Here is a 13,575-nt window from a genome sequence, read left to right as displayed (position 1 = left end):
CCAGAAACACCATTGACCCGGATTTAGTTCGGGACTGTTCTTCCCCCGGAGGAGGGCCGGGTAAAAACCATTAGTATTTCTGTTCCGCCACTGGAATTAAAAACAGCCAGTGGTACCCAAAAAAAAAAAAAAAAAAAAAAATATATATATATATATATATATATATATATATATATATATATTATATATATATATATATATATATATATATATATATATATATATATATATATATATAAAAAAGAGAAGAACAGTTCCAATATCTCTGGGTCTCGGGAGTTCAGGAATGGCAGCGTGTGACGCTACAAGCCTTGCCGCCCTCATTCCCCTCCCCACAAGAGGGCGAGAATGGCAGTGTGTGACGCTACAAGCCTCGCCACTCTCATTCCCCTCTTCTCAGCGGTGTGTGGACGACAGTGCGCGACGCTATGCCTCGCCGCTCTTGTTCCCCGCTGAGGAAGGAGGTGAGGCAGACCGTGTGCAACGCCACAAAGCCTTGCCACGCTCAGCCCCTCCTTCATTTGGAGAGCGCGCTGGGCGGTGTACAACGCTCCCATGCCTTGTCAGCCTCTGGTGCCTCTCCAAATCGCCAGCAGGGGGTGCCGGCTGTGGGAACGCACTCAAGCGGCCTTCCCACACTCGCGCACCCCCTCAGCGGATGCAGGTCGTGTGTCAGACCCAGACCCCTACACGGACCACTCCCATGTCGTCCTGGGGTCCCTGCATTCCGCCTCGCTGCCCTGCTGCGGGTACGTCTGTGGTACCGATGACCCCGCTTGTTCGGTCTCTGGGGGCCTGGCTAGCGCTCCCCAGCCCGTCTCGCTGGGTCATCTGTACCATCAGACTCGGCTTGCGATTCAGTTCGCCCGGCGTCCGCCCAAGTTCGGGGGCGTTCACTTCACGTCTATTGCGTGGGTGGATGCCCCCGTGCTTCAGGCGGAGATCGCTGTCCTACTGGCGAAGGACGCGATAAAGCCGGTCCCTCCAGCCGATATGAAGTCCGGGTTCTACAGCCCGTACTTCATTGTACCCAAGAAAGGCGGCGGGTTACGGCCAATCTTAGACCTGCCTTACTTGAACCGTTCCCTCCACAGGATGCCGTTCAGAATGTTAACGCAGAAACGCATCTTCAGGTGCGTCCGTCCCCAGGATTGGTTTGCAGCGATCGACCTGAAGGACGCGTACTTTCATGTCTCGATTCTCCCTCAACACAGACCGTTTCTACGCTTTGCTTTCGACGGACGGGCATGTCAGTACAAAGTCCTGCCCTTCGGGCTGTCCCTGTCGCCCCGTGACTTCACGAAAGTCACGGAGGCGGCCATTTCTCCCATGAGAGAGCGTGGTGTTCGTCTTCTCAACTATCTTGACGACTGGCTGATTCTTGCCCAGTCGCGGGAACAGTTGTGCGAACACAGGGACATGGTGCTTCGGCACCTCAGCCGGTTGGGTCTTCGGGTCAACTAGGAGAAGAGCAAACTCTGTCCCGTACAGAGGATCTCTTTTCTCGGGATGGAGATCGACTCGGTCGCCATGACAGCGCGCCTCACCGAGGAGCGCGTCCAGTCGGTGTTGAGCTGCTTGAATACGTTCAAACGCAGTACAGCGGTTCCACTTAAATAATTTCAGAGGCTCCTGGGGCATATGGCAGCAGCAGCCGCAGTAACGCCGCTAGGGCTGCTCCATATGAGACCGCTTCAACACTGGCTACACGACGAGTCCCGAGATGGGCGTGGCACAGCGGGTCCCTCCGTGTCCAAGTGACGCAGAGATGCCGGCAAACCTTCAGCCCGTGGTCGGACCCTTCATTTCTACGGGCAGGAGTGCCTCTAGAACAAGTGTCCAGGCATTCTGTTGTCTCCACGGATGCCTCATCCACGGGCTGGGGTGCCACGTACAACGGGCTTGCAGTATCGGGTCTGTGGACGGGGCCCCAACTGCAATGGCATATCAATTGCCTGGAGTTGCTAGCGGTTCGTCTTGCTCTCAGCCACCTCAAAGGGTCGCTCAAAGACAAGCACGTTCTGATCCGGACGGACAGCACTGCGGCCGTTGCGTACATCATCAAACAGGGTGGTCTACGCTCCCGCCGCATGTCCCAACTCGCCCGCCATCTCCTTCTGTGGAGTCCGAAGCATCTGAGGTCCTTTCGTGCCATCCACATTCCGGGCCCGCTCAATCGTGCGGCCGACGAGCTGTCACGGTTGCACGTGCTGCCCGGGGAGTGGAGACTCCACCCCCAGGTGGTCCAGCTGATTTGGAGTCGCTTGGGGCCGCACAGATCGATCTGTTTGCCGCCCCGACACGACCCACTGCCAGTGGTACTATTCCCTGCCCGGGGGAACACTCGGCACGGATGCCCTGGCACACAGCTGGCCCCGGGGCCTACGCAAATATGCGTTCCCCCCCAGTGAGCCTTCTTGCACAGACACGGTGCAAGGTCAGGGAGGACGAGGAGCAGCTCCTCTTGGTAGCTCCGTACTGGCCCAACAGGACTTAGTTCCCGGAACTAGTGCTCCTCGCGACAGCACCTCCTTGGCCCATTCCTCTGAGGAAGGACCTCCTGACTCAGAGACGCGGCACCCTGTGGCACCCGCGTCCGGACCTCTGGAAACTCCATGTCTGGTCCCTGGACGGGATGCGGAGGTTCTAGGTGACCTACCGCAAGCGGTAGTTGACACCATCACTTCCGCCAGAGCCCCCTCACGAGACGGCTATATGCGTTGAAGTGGAACCTGTTCGTCGACTGGTGCTCCTCTCACCGAGAAGACCCCCGAAAGTGTTCGGTCAGATCTGTGCTCTCTTTCTTTTCTTCAAGACGGGTTGGAGCGAAAGCTGTCTCCCTCCACTCTCAAGGTGTATGTTGCCGCTATAGCCGCAATCATGACCTGGTTAATGGTGAGTCCTTAGGCAAGCACGATCTGATCGTCAGGTTCCTGGGGGGGGCGAGGAGATTAAATCCGCCTCTTCCTCCCTTTATACCCTGTTGGGACTTGACTCTTGTGCTGACCGCACTTCAGAGGGCGCCCTTTGAGCCTTTACAGTCAGCGGAGCTTAAGATCTTGTCTCTAAAGACATTACTCCTGATTGCATTGGCCTCAGTTAAGAGGGTAGGGGACCTGCAGGCATTTTCGTCGACGAATCGTGTCTGGGATTTGGGCCAGGTGACTCTCAGGTAACCCTGAGACCCCGGCCTGGATATGTGCCAAGGTTCCCACTACTCCCTTCGGGGACCAAGTGGTGAGCCTGCAAGCGCTGCCTTCGGAGGAGGCAGACCCAGCCCTGGCTTTTCTCTGTCCAGTTCGCGCCCTGCGCGTCTATGTTGACAGAACGCAAAGCTTAGGACCTCAGAGCAGCTCTTCGTCTGTTACGGAGGACAGCAGAAGGGAAAGGCTGTCTCCAAGCTGAGGATGGCCCACTGGATAGTGGATGCCGTCGTCTTGGCTTATGAAGCCCAAGACGTGCCCCGCCCGCTCGGGTTAAGAGCCCACTCCACTAGGGGTGTTGCTTCTTCCTGGGCACTGGCTCGTGGCGCCTCGCTGACAGATATTGTAGAGCTGCGGCCTGGGCGACACCTAACACGTTCGCTAGGTTTTATAGCCTACGTGTAGAGACGGTGGCTTCTCGTGTGCTCGCTTCCCATAGTCAGCTTCACTGAAGTGCCCGTTCTAAGTGTCGGCTTGCTGCGCCATTCCCTTCCCCATGGAATGGATACGTGCGCTTATTTTCTCCAGTCGAGTTCCCCAGGATTGGCGAACCCTGTTGAGTCCTCCGCACCCCTCGGCAGTCAGATGTGGCGGAGCGTCCGACGCCAGGTCTGGCACTTGTATGCATTGGTGGAACTTGTGTCGGACTGGGGTCCGTATGTCGTGACCCCTACGGCGGTCCCATACGTGTATTCTCCATGGTACAGCTCCCTACGGCGAGCTCGTGTCTTTCCCTTGGCAGAGTTCCTCTGCCGTCTCAGTTCGGTGTCGTCCCCCGCCTGTATAGGCCGGGGCCACCTCTGGGACTTCTATATGTTGTGCTGCCCACGGCCAGCCCATACGTGTTCTCTCCACATGGTAACTCCCTCCGGGCATGATGTGGCTCCCGCAGCGTCCTTCGGGCACACTTTCCCAGCGTTATCCAATAAGTCTGCTGAATGGGTCTTGCGGAACAGCAGTGTGACTCTCCCTGCGTGAATTTCCCCGCCCGCATCAGAACGGGGTCTGAGGGGCTCTCGCTGGGCGCTGGAAGTGGTAGTAACTGTGGCGTTTTCCATAGGGATCCCAATTCGTCGGTAATACCGACGTACGTCGTAGTGACCGACTGAAAGGGAACGTCTCGGTTAAGTATGGTAACCCTCGTTCCCTAAAGGAGGGAACGGAGACGTACGTCCCGTCGCCACAGTTCCTTACCATCACTGCATGGCCGAGTCACTAGTTCGGCTCCTCAGTGAAAAACGTCAGTGCGATACTCTCGCTTCCTGTTTATACCCGCGGCGCGGGGCGGAACAGGCCTGTTCTCTAAATCTCAAAGCTGATAGGGGCTCTCTAAAGTGATCCCAATTCGTCGGTAATACGGACGTACGTCTCCGTTCCCTCCTTCAGGGAACGAGGGTTACCATACGTAACCGAGACGTTATATTAACAAATTAAGCAAACTAATCTTGGAACAGATGTTCAGAGAGTGAGTTGCTCTGGTTACTTACATACCCTGAAATGTACCTCCATTTTGGAACCGAAAGTTGAGGCTATCCACTTACTTACCCTTAAACATACCCAGGTATGTCACATAACCTGCTTTCTGGAATACCCCCTGCTTGTTTTGGTGTATTACTTCAATAGTCTTGCCTGAATTATTTTGTGTTATGTCTATGTAGTAAAATTAATGGGAAAATACTACCTGAACCATGGTTGTTGAAAAAGTTGTGCTCTATTACATCTATAATGTAGTTCATCCACCTAAGTAGTTCTACAGCCTAAAGGATGATGTAGACAACTTTACAAATAACACATTTTGTACTAAACTAAAGCATTCATATCAGATACGATTGAAAGAGCTTAGCATGTTTTTGAAACCAGGTATAAGAGCTATAATAAGGGCCACAGAATATAGCAAACGTTAATCAGTTTGACCAATAAAGTACGTACTTTCTTAAACATGAAGTTAAGCGGATCAGTAGGATGCTGTTGATTGGATTAAAACTTTGTGTTTCGAGTTTGGACAAGACTTTAGAACTAAGACAGAGGTGCGTTATGGGAATACTGTACGGGTTCAGGCAAATCCCTCTAAATGTAGTTCATCTCGCCCTTCCATAGCCCTTCTTAAAAATCACCTCTTTTAATGGGCTTAGTCAATTCTCTGACAGCCAGCCGTCTACTGGATCCACACGGCTCGCTCACGCGTCGGCATGCACTCAAACACACACACTCGCAGCTTGAAATCACTGTTATGGTGTAATGGGACTGCCCACATACTCTGTGTACGCGGTTTCTTAGGAGTGAACTCCTGTGTGGGTGCAGGAGATTCTGCCCTCTCGCTGTCTAACAGATGGTCCGTGTGTGTGTGTGTGTGTGTGTGTGTTTATCATCTTCAGCAAAGGCTCAGCCTCTCAGCAGATTGAGAAGAATGTGTCCGTGTCTGCTATCGATAGAGGGTGGACAAGTGATATATCGGCCCTATGAAGAACGAGACAAAAACGACAGCTGAGGGACCAATACAAAGATGGAGAGGTGTGTGGGAGAGGAATAAAGAGAGAGGATTTGTCAATAGAGAATTAAGATAAAAAGGGATATCTAGGGTTGGCAGAGAGACAGTTCAGTGTTTAACCCGTGCCATAACAGACCACACCGCCCCATGCCAACTGCCAACTGCCAAGCTCGGCAGAGAACCAACAGAAGCCATTCCCAACACATGTCCACTCCACAGGAACAACAGACACAAGCAAGGGCTGGGTGATTCATCGACTTCTCACAATGACGTTGCGATATAAAATAAGAAATGTTGTTAGTATTGCAGTGATTCTGATTTGCAAATTTTTAGATTTTTTTAAAATAGGCTAATTTTCCAACTCCCATAGAGCTAAACAGTTGAGTTTTACAGTTTTCGAATCCATTCAGCCGATCTCCAGGTCTGGCGGTAGCACTTTTAGCATTGCTTAGCATAGATCATTGAATCTGATTAGACCGTTAGTATCTCACTCAAAAAAATGACCAAGGAGTTTTGATATTTTTCCTATTTAAAACTTGACTCTTCTGTAGTTACATTGTGTACTAAGAGAGACGGAAAATGAAAAGTGTGATTTTCTAGACCGATATATCTAGGAACTATACTCTCATTCCTGCGTAATAATCAAGGAACTTTGTGCCGTACTATGGGTGCAACAGGCGCAATAATATTACACAGCGCCTGAAAATAGTCCCCAGCACACTCCCTGTGCAAGCAGGTTGTCACGTTGGTTAGCCTATCTTCAGGCGCTGCATAATATCATTACGCCTGCTGCACCCATGGTATTTTTTCGTTGTTTTGGATTAAAAAGTGGGATGCATTTTGAAGAGTGGACCCTTATTAAAATGTATGCTGGTGTTTCTTGGCATCGTCTGATCTGATCTGCACGTTAGGAGATGAAAAATGAGTACTGCGTTTATTTTGTTCATGTTTACATGGCCAGTCCTTCAGCACTACATTTAACCCTTTCCTCTCTGGTGTATTTATTGTAAAAACAAGTTCAGAACATGAATCTTGATTGTTTTAGCTTTCAAATGATGCATTGATTGTGATAGTTGATTGAATACTTTTTATACAAAAAAATTAAATAAAAGTACAAACACACCCACTTCCGTCAACCCCCCGCCCATGCACCGGTGCAATATAAGAGGTTAATTCTTTTTTTTTTTTTTTTTTGGTTTTCACTTAATTTCTCTCCAAAAAAGTGTTTTTGTCTTTTTTTTATTATGTCTATATAGTATCTATTCATTTGTATTTATTAGTTATATTTTATTTAGATGGAGTTATTTTAGTACTTCAACTTAAACAACTTTTAAACTTTTTTTAATAGTTTTAATTTTAGTTAACGATAATAACCTTATGCACTGACAAATCTGGCACTTCAGATTTGTAGCGTCCTGTTTGTGAGGACTGAAAATAAAAGCCAGAATGGGACAGAATCCAACCCCATTGACCTTTTCCCGTGGGCTTTTGCAGGCAGCAATGGGACAAAACGTCAAAATTATGGTGCAGGAGCGGATAAATATATAACATATTTTTTTGAGACAGAATCTTGCGGGAACGTGATTAAAAAAATCCACCGGGCACAGACCTCTAGTTTAGTTAAAGGGATAGTGCACCGAAAAAAGAAAATTCTGTCATCATTTACTCACCTTCAAGTTGTTCCAAACCTGTATGAATTTCTTTCTTCTGCTGAACACAAAAGAAGACATTTTGAAGAATATGGGTAAACAGTTGATGAGTAAATGATGACAGAATTTTCATTTTTGGGTGATCTTTTTAATTTACATGAGCGAATCAGTACAAACTGAAAATTTGATTTATTCATTTGATTATTCACCCAAAAATGTTAGGATAATCATATGTTACAGTTTTAATGTACTAAAATGTATTAGTACAAATATATGCAGGTATATATATATATATATATTTTTTTTTTTTAAGTGTTAATTTTGTCCCGAAATTACTGGCGAAAACATTTAGAAGATGAGACACATCCTTATGATAATTTAACTGTGAACAATTTTAACTAAAACATACTTGACATAAATATGACGAGAGAAAAAAACAAGCCTCATAGTAGCAATGCATTAACAAAGCTTTCAGTATAGATAAAATAAGTGGACATAATTGAATAAAATAATCCAATCACATTGTATTACAGATGAGCAAACGCTCTAGACACACATCAGGCTCCATAGTGACTTGCATATAATATCTGGTTTGTCACTGATGAGTGGTGCATGTGCTATGTGGTGTTGGGGGGTGTACAGAGGTCTTTGCAGGAAGTCTTACTTCAGTTCCATAATAAAGTGCCCGTCTGAACTTCTGCCAGACCCTATTCAATAAATCATTGTAAAGACATGTCCCTACCTACACACACACACATGCATTCGTGAATGTCTCTCCATTATTCATCTGCTCAGTCCCGTCTTTGTACACTCTGCCACTCCACATACATCACATTACAAACTCATACACACAGTCCCATAATGCAACATACATCTTGTGCTGACTCCTACACTGTACTACTCATGTAACTATTGCACTACTTTTAATAGGCTGTCAGACAAGCCAAGTTGGAAAGGTGTGTGTGTGTGTGTGTGTGTGTGTGTGTGTGTGTGTGAGAGAGAGAGAGAGAGAGAGAGAGAGAGAGAGAGAGAGAGAGAGAGAGTTAAAGAAGGAAGGTAAGCAAAAGAAAAAGTGTGAGAATGGAAGTAGCAGGTCAATAAGTGAAACAGGTTTCTTTCACTCTTCTTACATCATAGTTTTAGACATTTTCAAGAAAAGGGACTGAGACCAATACCTAAACAGTGTTTGCAGTCAATCCCTTTTTAAAAATAGGTTTATGAGACCACAATCTGAATAAAATATATATATATAAAGTAATTTATATTAATGATATATTTTATAATGATATTATATAATAATACAGTAGCTGCATTTACATAGACCCTAATAATTTGACTGTAATCAGACTAGCAGAGTCTACTAGCAGAGTCTAAAGTAACATGTAACCACGTCAATCGGAATGAATTGGCCAAATCTGAATTAAATACCATTCGGATTGTAAGTAACCCTTTTCTAATTTGTTCGATAGGATATGTAAACACTTGCCGAAACTGGAAAGTACTGCACATGTGCAAAGATAGCCCGGTTTCACAGACAGGGCTTAGATTAAGCCAGGATTAGGCTTTGTTCAATTAGGGCATTTAAGTAGCTTTTATAAATGTGCCTTAGAAAAAAACACATTACTGGCCTAAATCTCAAGACAAAACAATAGCACTGACATGTCAGTGCAAGTTGCTTTCAGTTAAAACCGCTCAAACATGCATTCTAGTCTGGGAAAAGCTTGAACCAATTGTCTGTGAAACCGGGGGATAGTCGTGTCATTCTAAAATTCTCATAGAGTGGTGCAGGTATTAGTGATGAAAAACGAGGAAACGAGTTAGCATTTCAGCACTTCTGGTTCCATCGTCCCAAAGTCAATTGTTTTTTTTGTATGGGTTTTTGGTTAAATGGCATGAAATAAGGTCTGTGGTGAACACAAGCTCAAGACACTCACGTTTTATTCTACAACATAAAAAACATCAGTATTCCCCCTCCTATGATTTTTTAAGCTGTTACATGTCTTGAAAAAAGTGGTTGCTAACAAGTGACTAAATGGGACTACAGAGGCTGTCAGGAGGAATAAATGTCATCAAGCCGAACAGGTAAATTCAGTCCGCTTTTACAGCCTCATTATGCTTATAATTGTGCTCTTATAAACTATTCGAACTAAAACCTTCTGGGAAACCTTTAGATTTAGCTTTTTACTTCAGGCGACTGCATGTAGGCTTCAAAATGAGTTGTGCTCATCTGTAAAAAGTATCTTGATGGACAAAACGTGCAAGTATCAAACTTTTCATCACAGAACTTGCTTTTTGCGATAATCCAAAAGCTTATGGAAAAATCCTATCAGGTTTTTGTCAAGGGAACAAGTGTGATGCTAACAACTGGTTGGCCTACAGAGTGATGTCATACCTGCACCACTCTATTCCACTTGTCATCTGTGAAGTGCTGCAGGTGAATATCGCCCCAGCAGTTTTCTTCAGACTCTCATCAACAGACTCCTTATTTTAGCCACGGCAAGGGCCGTTTTTACTGCTTAAAGGAGTAGTTCACTTTAAATGGAAAACTATCCCGTGATTAACTCACCCTCAAGCCATCCTAGGTGTATATGACTTCTTTCTAATGAACACAATCCAAGCAACTTGCGCAGAAACTGTAACGCCTCTCACAGTTCAAAAAGCTTCCGCTACGTTCTAGTGATACGTTGCGCCAGTTACGTTTTTTCCGTAAGTTGAATATGGAAGGCGTTCTGCCGGAAGCTAGATATTTCACTTAGATTTTACTTAAAGTTTTAAATATGCATATTTTTCTTACAAAACCCCATCGATTCGCTTCAAAAGGCCTTTATTAACCCCCCAGAGCCGTGTATAAGCAGCACAGCACAAATCTTCATGTGCTCGTCGTCTCCTAATCAGGACCCAAAATAGATAAATACTAAGCCCGCTTTTTAAAAGAAAAGAAGAGATGGCAGGATGATGGTTAGTATGCAGCAACAGAGTGGAACTCTGTATTTGTGCAGTGTGTGCGTAAGTCGAAACGCAAAAGATCTAATCAGATTTGAAAGCTTGTGACATTTAAACATGCACATTAACCTTATAATTTTTTTATTAAGTGTTCATGTAACACTATGTTTGGATTCACCATTTCGAAATGAAATACGTCACTGGAATTCTTATTACAACAAAACTAATGTTAGAACTACATGTTGTCATTTGAACAACCATTCAGTAAGCAGACTGAAGTAAGTCTCATGAAAACATATTATATCCTATATTTTTTACCGGTAATCACAAACAAAAAATGAGCAATGGCTGTGTTTGCATTTACCAAAAGCATTGTAAGCCTAAGTATATGGTAAAAACCATTGACACCAATAGTCTATACGATCTACCCAGTTGGCTTGCAATGCTTTTGGGAAAGGCAGCCCTGATCGAGTCACTGAAGAATTTACTTGTGATTCAAACAGTTTGAATCTGACAAAAGCACATATGGACATAAGGTTCTCCAGACAGCAACTACAAATTATTGTCACAAAGGTTTATTTGGTTTATTATATGTTTATTTTAGTTTATCTGGAGCCATGCTGATGCATTAACTACAGAAATTCCCTGTGTTCATTTTACATTCATGTAGTGAAATAAGTGAGCATCTGGTACAGACTTCTAAGTAACTGTATGAGACTGTCCTGCGCCAGCACTACAACTAGGACAGATTGTCACGCCAATTTTGCGAGGCACTAGGATGCCAATTTTGGTTGAGCGTTCAATGTCTGTTACCCAATATACACAGCCACCACAATGCAAAAGTGTTGTAGGTGGTTGCCAAGGCATTGCTAGCTGGTTGCTAGTGTACATATAGAGCACAAGAAAAGCATTAGGACTAGAAAAGTGACACCTATATTATTAACACCTCAAGTTTCACATGTCATTATGGTTCACAAATGGTAAATAGCGCATCATCCTTCACATTATCTCACAGCACTGAACCGCACTGAACTCCTGCTGTTAGACACCAACCAGCAAGCTCACACAAACTGACCTCATTAACAGCCTCTTTACCATCTCTCTATCCAGTTATCTGTCCATTCAGAAGTTGTTAAGGCCGTTTCTCCCCATTTACACGTATGTTCCCCACTATACATTCCACATGCTGTCCTCCATTAGATGTGCCTGATATTGACCACTAGTGATGCGAGGTGTGTAAAGCACCATGGAAATTACAATAAATACAGCAGAGCACTGCACTCTTGACCATTTGAAGTTTGGCCAAGTAACGTATACTGACAGATAGACAGATAGACAGATAGATAGACAGATAGATAGACAGATAGACAGATAGATAGACAGATAGATAGACAGATAGATAGATAGATAGATAGATAGATAGATAGATAGATAGATAGATAGATAGATAGATAGATAGATAGATAGATAGATAGATAGATAGATAGATAGATAGATAGATAGATAGATAGATAGATAGATAGATAGATAGATAGATAGATAGATAGATAGATAGATAGATAGATAGATAGATAGATAGATAGATAGATAGATAGATAGATAGATAGATAAGCATAACTGTTACCTTTATATACTGTTGCAGTTCAGGGTAGACTCTATAAGCGCCACAGACGGGGGACAGAGTGCATCTGTTCGGAAACGCGGAAGTTACGGCACAGGTGACTTCTGGGAAGGAGATGACTTTGTAGCCGAATTTCTCGTACAGGCGCTGTAGCTCTTCATCAGGTTTCTCTTCATTTTCACACAGGATACTGCCCACTACATACCGACACTGATCTGCTTGAGTCTGAAACACAAAGACAGGCAGATTACATCAGATTGTGCTGAATACTGCACCTGCAAAGAAAAAGTAATACCGGTATTGTGAAATATTATGCAATTTAAAATGACTGTTTTCTATTTCAGGGGTTGTCCTGGAGGACCCCTCACCTCATCTAACACACCTGATTCAACTCATGAGCTCATTATTAGAGACTGAAAGACCTGAAATGGAGGTTTCAAATATGGGAGATATACAAAACGTGCAGGGCTCGGGGTCCTCCAGGACAGGTTTGAAAACCCCTGTTCTATTTGAATATATTTTAAAAATCCAATTGGCCCCACTTTATATTAGGTGGCCTTAACTACTATGTACTTACATCAAACAATAAGTACAATGTACTTACTGTGTTCATATTGTATAGCAAAACACCTTTGCTGATATTGAGGTGGGATATGGTTAGAGTTAGGGACAGGTGTGGTGGTATGGGTAAGTTTAAGGGTAGGGTTAGGTGTAACGGAAGGGTCAACAGTGTAATTACAAATGTAACTTCATAAATTAGCAACTCTTAGTCTAGCAACTCTCGGTAGACCTCAGCGCTGGAAAAACCAAACTCTGGTCAGGCCAATCACAGCGAGTGTAGAGTCGGTGGGCGGGCTTAACATAATGACGGAGCAGAGTTGCGGAGGTTCTTGGTGCTACAGGTAAACAAAGAAGCTGACGATCAGCGTCTTTCAAATCGGTTTTGGCCGCTACTCTGGAAGACTTATAAGCTTTTCTTTGAGGAAAGAACAAAGAACGGCACTGATGTCATTGATTCATAAGAAAGGAAGATGTATTCGGAGTTTAATCTATCAACTAACATTAGCCCCGCCTCGGTTGGTTGTTGCGCTATCCAATTGCGTGCAAAGGGAATTTGACAGACAACCGTTTATCCCGCCCCTCGGATTGAGCCCTGCCAATGGGGAGTTTCCAGACCAAACATCTTGATGTGGGTCTGCCTTGTCAGGCTATACCGGGCAACTACATTAAGCATTTTCAGGAAAAGTTAGTCACTGAAATTTCAGGTCAGATTACAAAGTCTGCACACATTTCTGCAAGAAGTTTCTGTACAGCTTTTTCTGCCCCACAATACTATTGTGGTTTCAATAAAGTCATATAAAAAAAATAGGGCTGTCAAAAGATTAATTGCGATTAATCGCATCCAAAATAAAAGTTTGTGTTTACATAATATATGTGTGTGTACTCTGTTAATTATTATTTATATATAAATACACACACATTCATGTGTATATTTAAGAAATATTTGCATGGATATACTGTATATACATTTATATAATTTATAATATATATAAATATAAATATTTTATATATAAAAATAATATTTTTTTCTTAAATATATACATGCTTGTGTGTGTATTTATATATAAATAATAATTAACAGAGTACACACACACATATATTATGTAAACA

General features: G+C 44.3%; 1 protein-coding gene across 2 annotated transcripts in view; it reads right to left on the bottom strand.

Annotated features, from left to right (window-relative positions):
* tex264a (testis expressed 264, ER-phagy receptor a) overlaps positions 1-13,575 on the bottom strand; it is a 120,089-nt gene that overhangs the window by 79,088 nt on the left and 27,426 nt on the right. For both annotated transcript variants that reach the window (XM_079841356.1, XM_079841355.1), the window contains exon 2: positions 11,908-12,129. In XM_079841356.1, the coding sequence (XP_079697482.1) occupies positions 11,908-12,129 (222 nt within the window). The remainder of the gene's footprint in view (positions 1-11,907; positions 12,130-13,575) is intronic.

Source organism: Gobio gobio (genome assembly GCF_949357685.1).
Source record: "Gobio gobio genome assembly, chromosome: 17".
Lineage (NCBI taxonomy): Eukaryota > Metazoa > Chordata > Actinopteri > Cypriniformes > Gobionidae > Gobio > Gobio gobio.
This window is presented reverse-complemented; position numbering and strand designations above follow the sequence as displayed.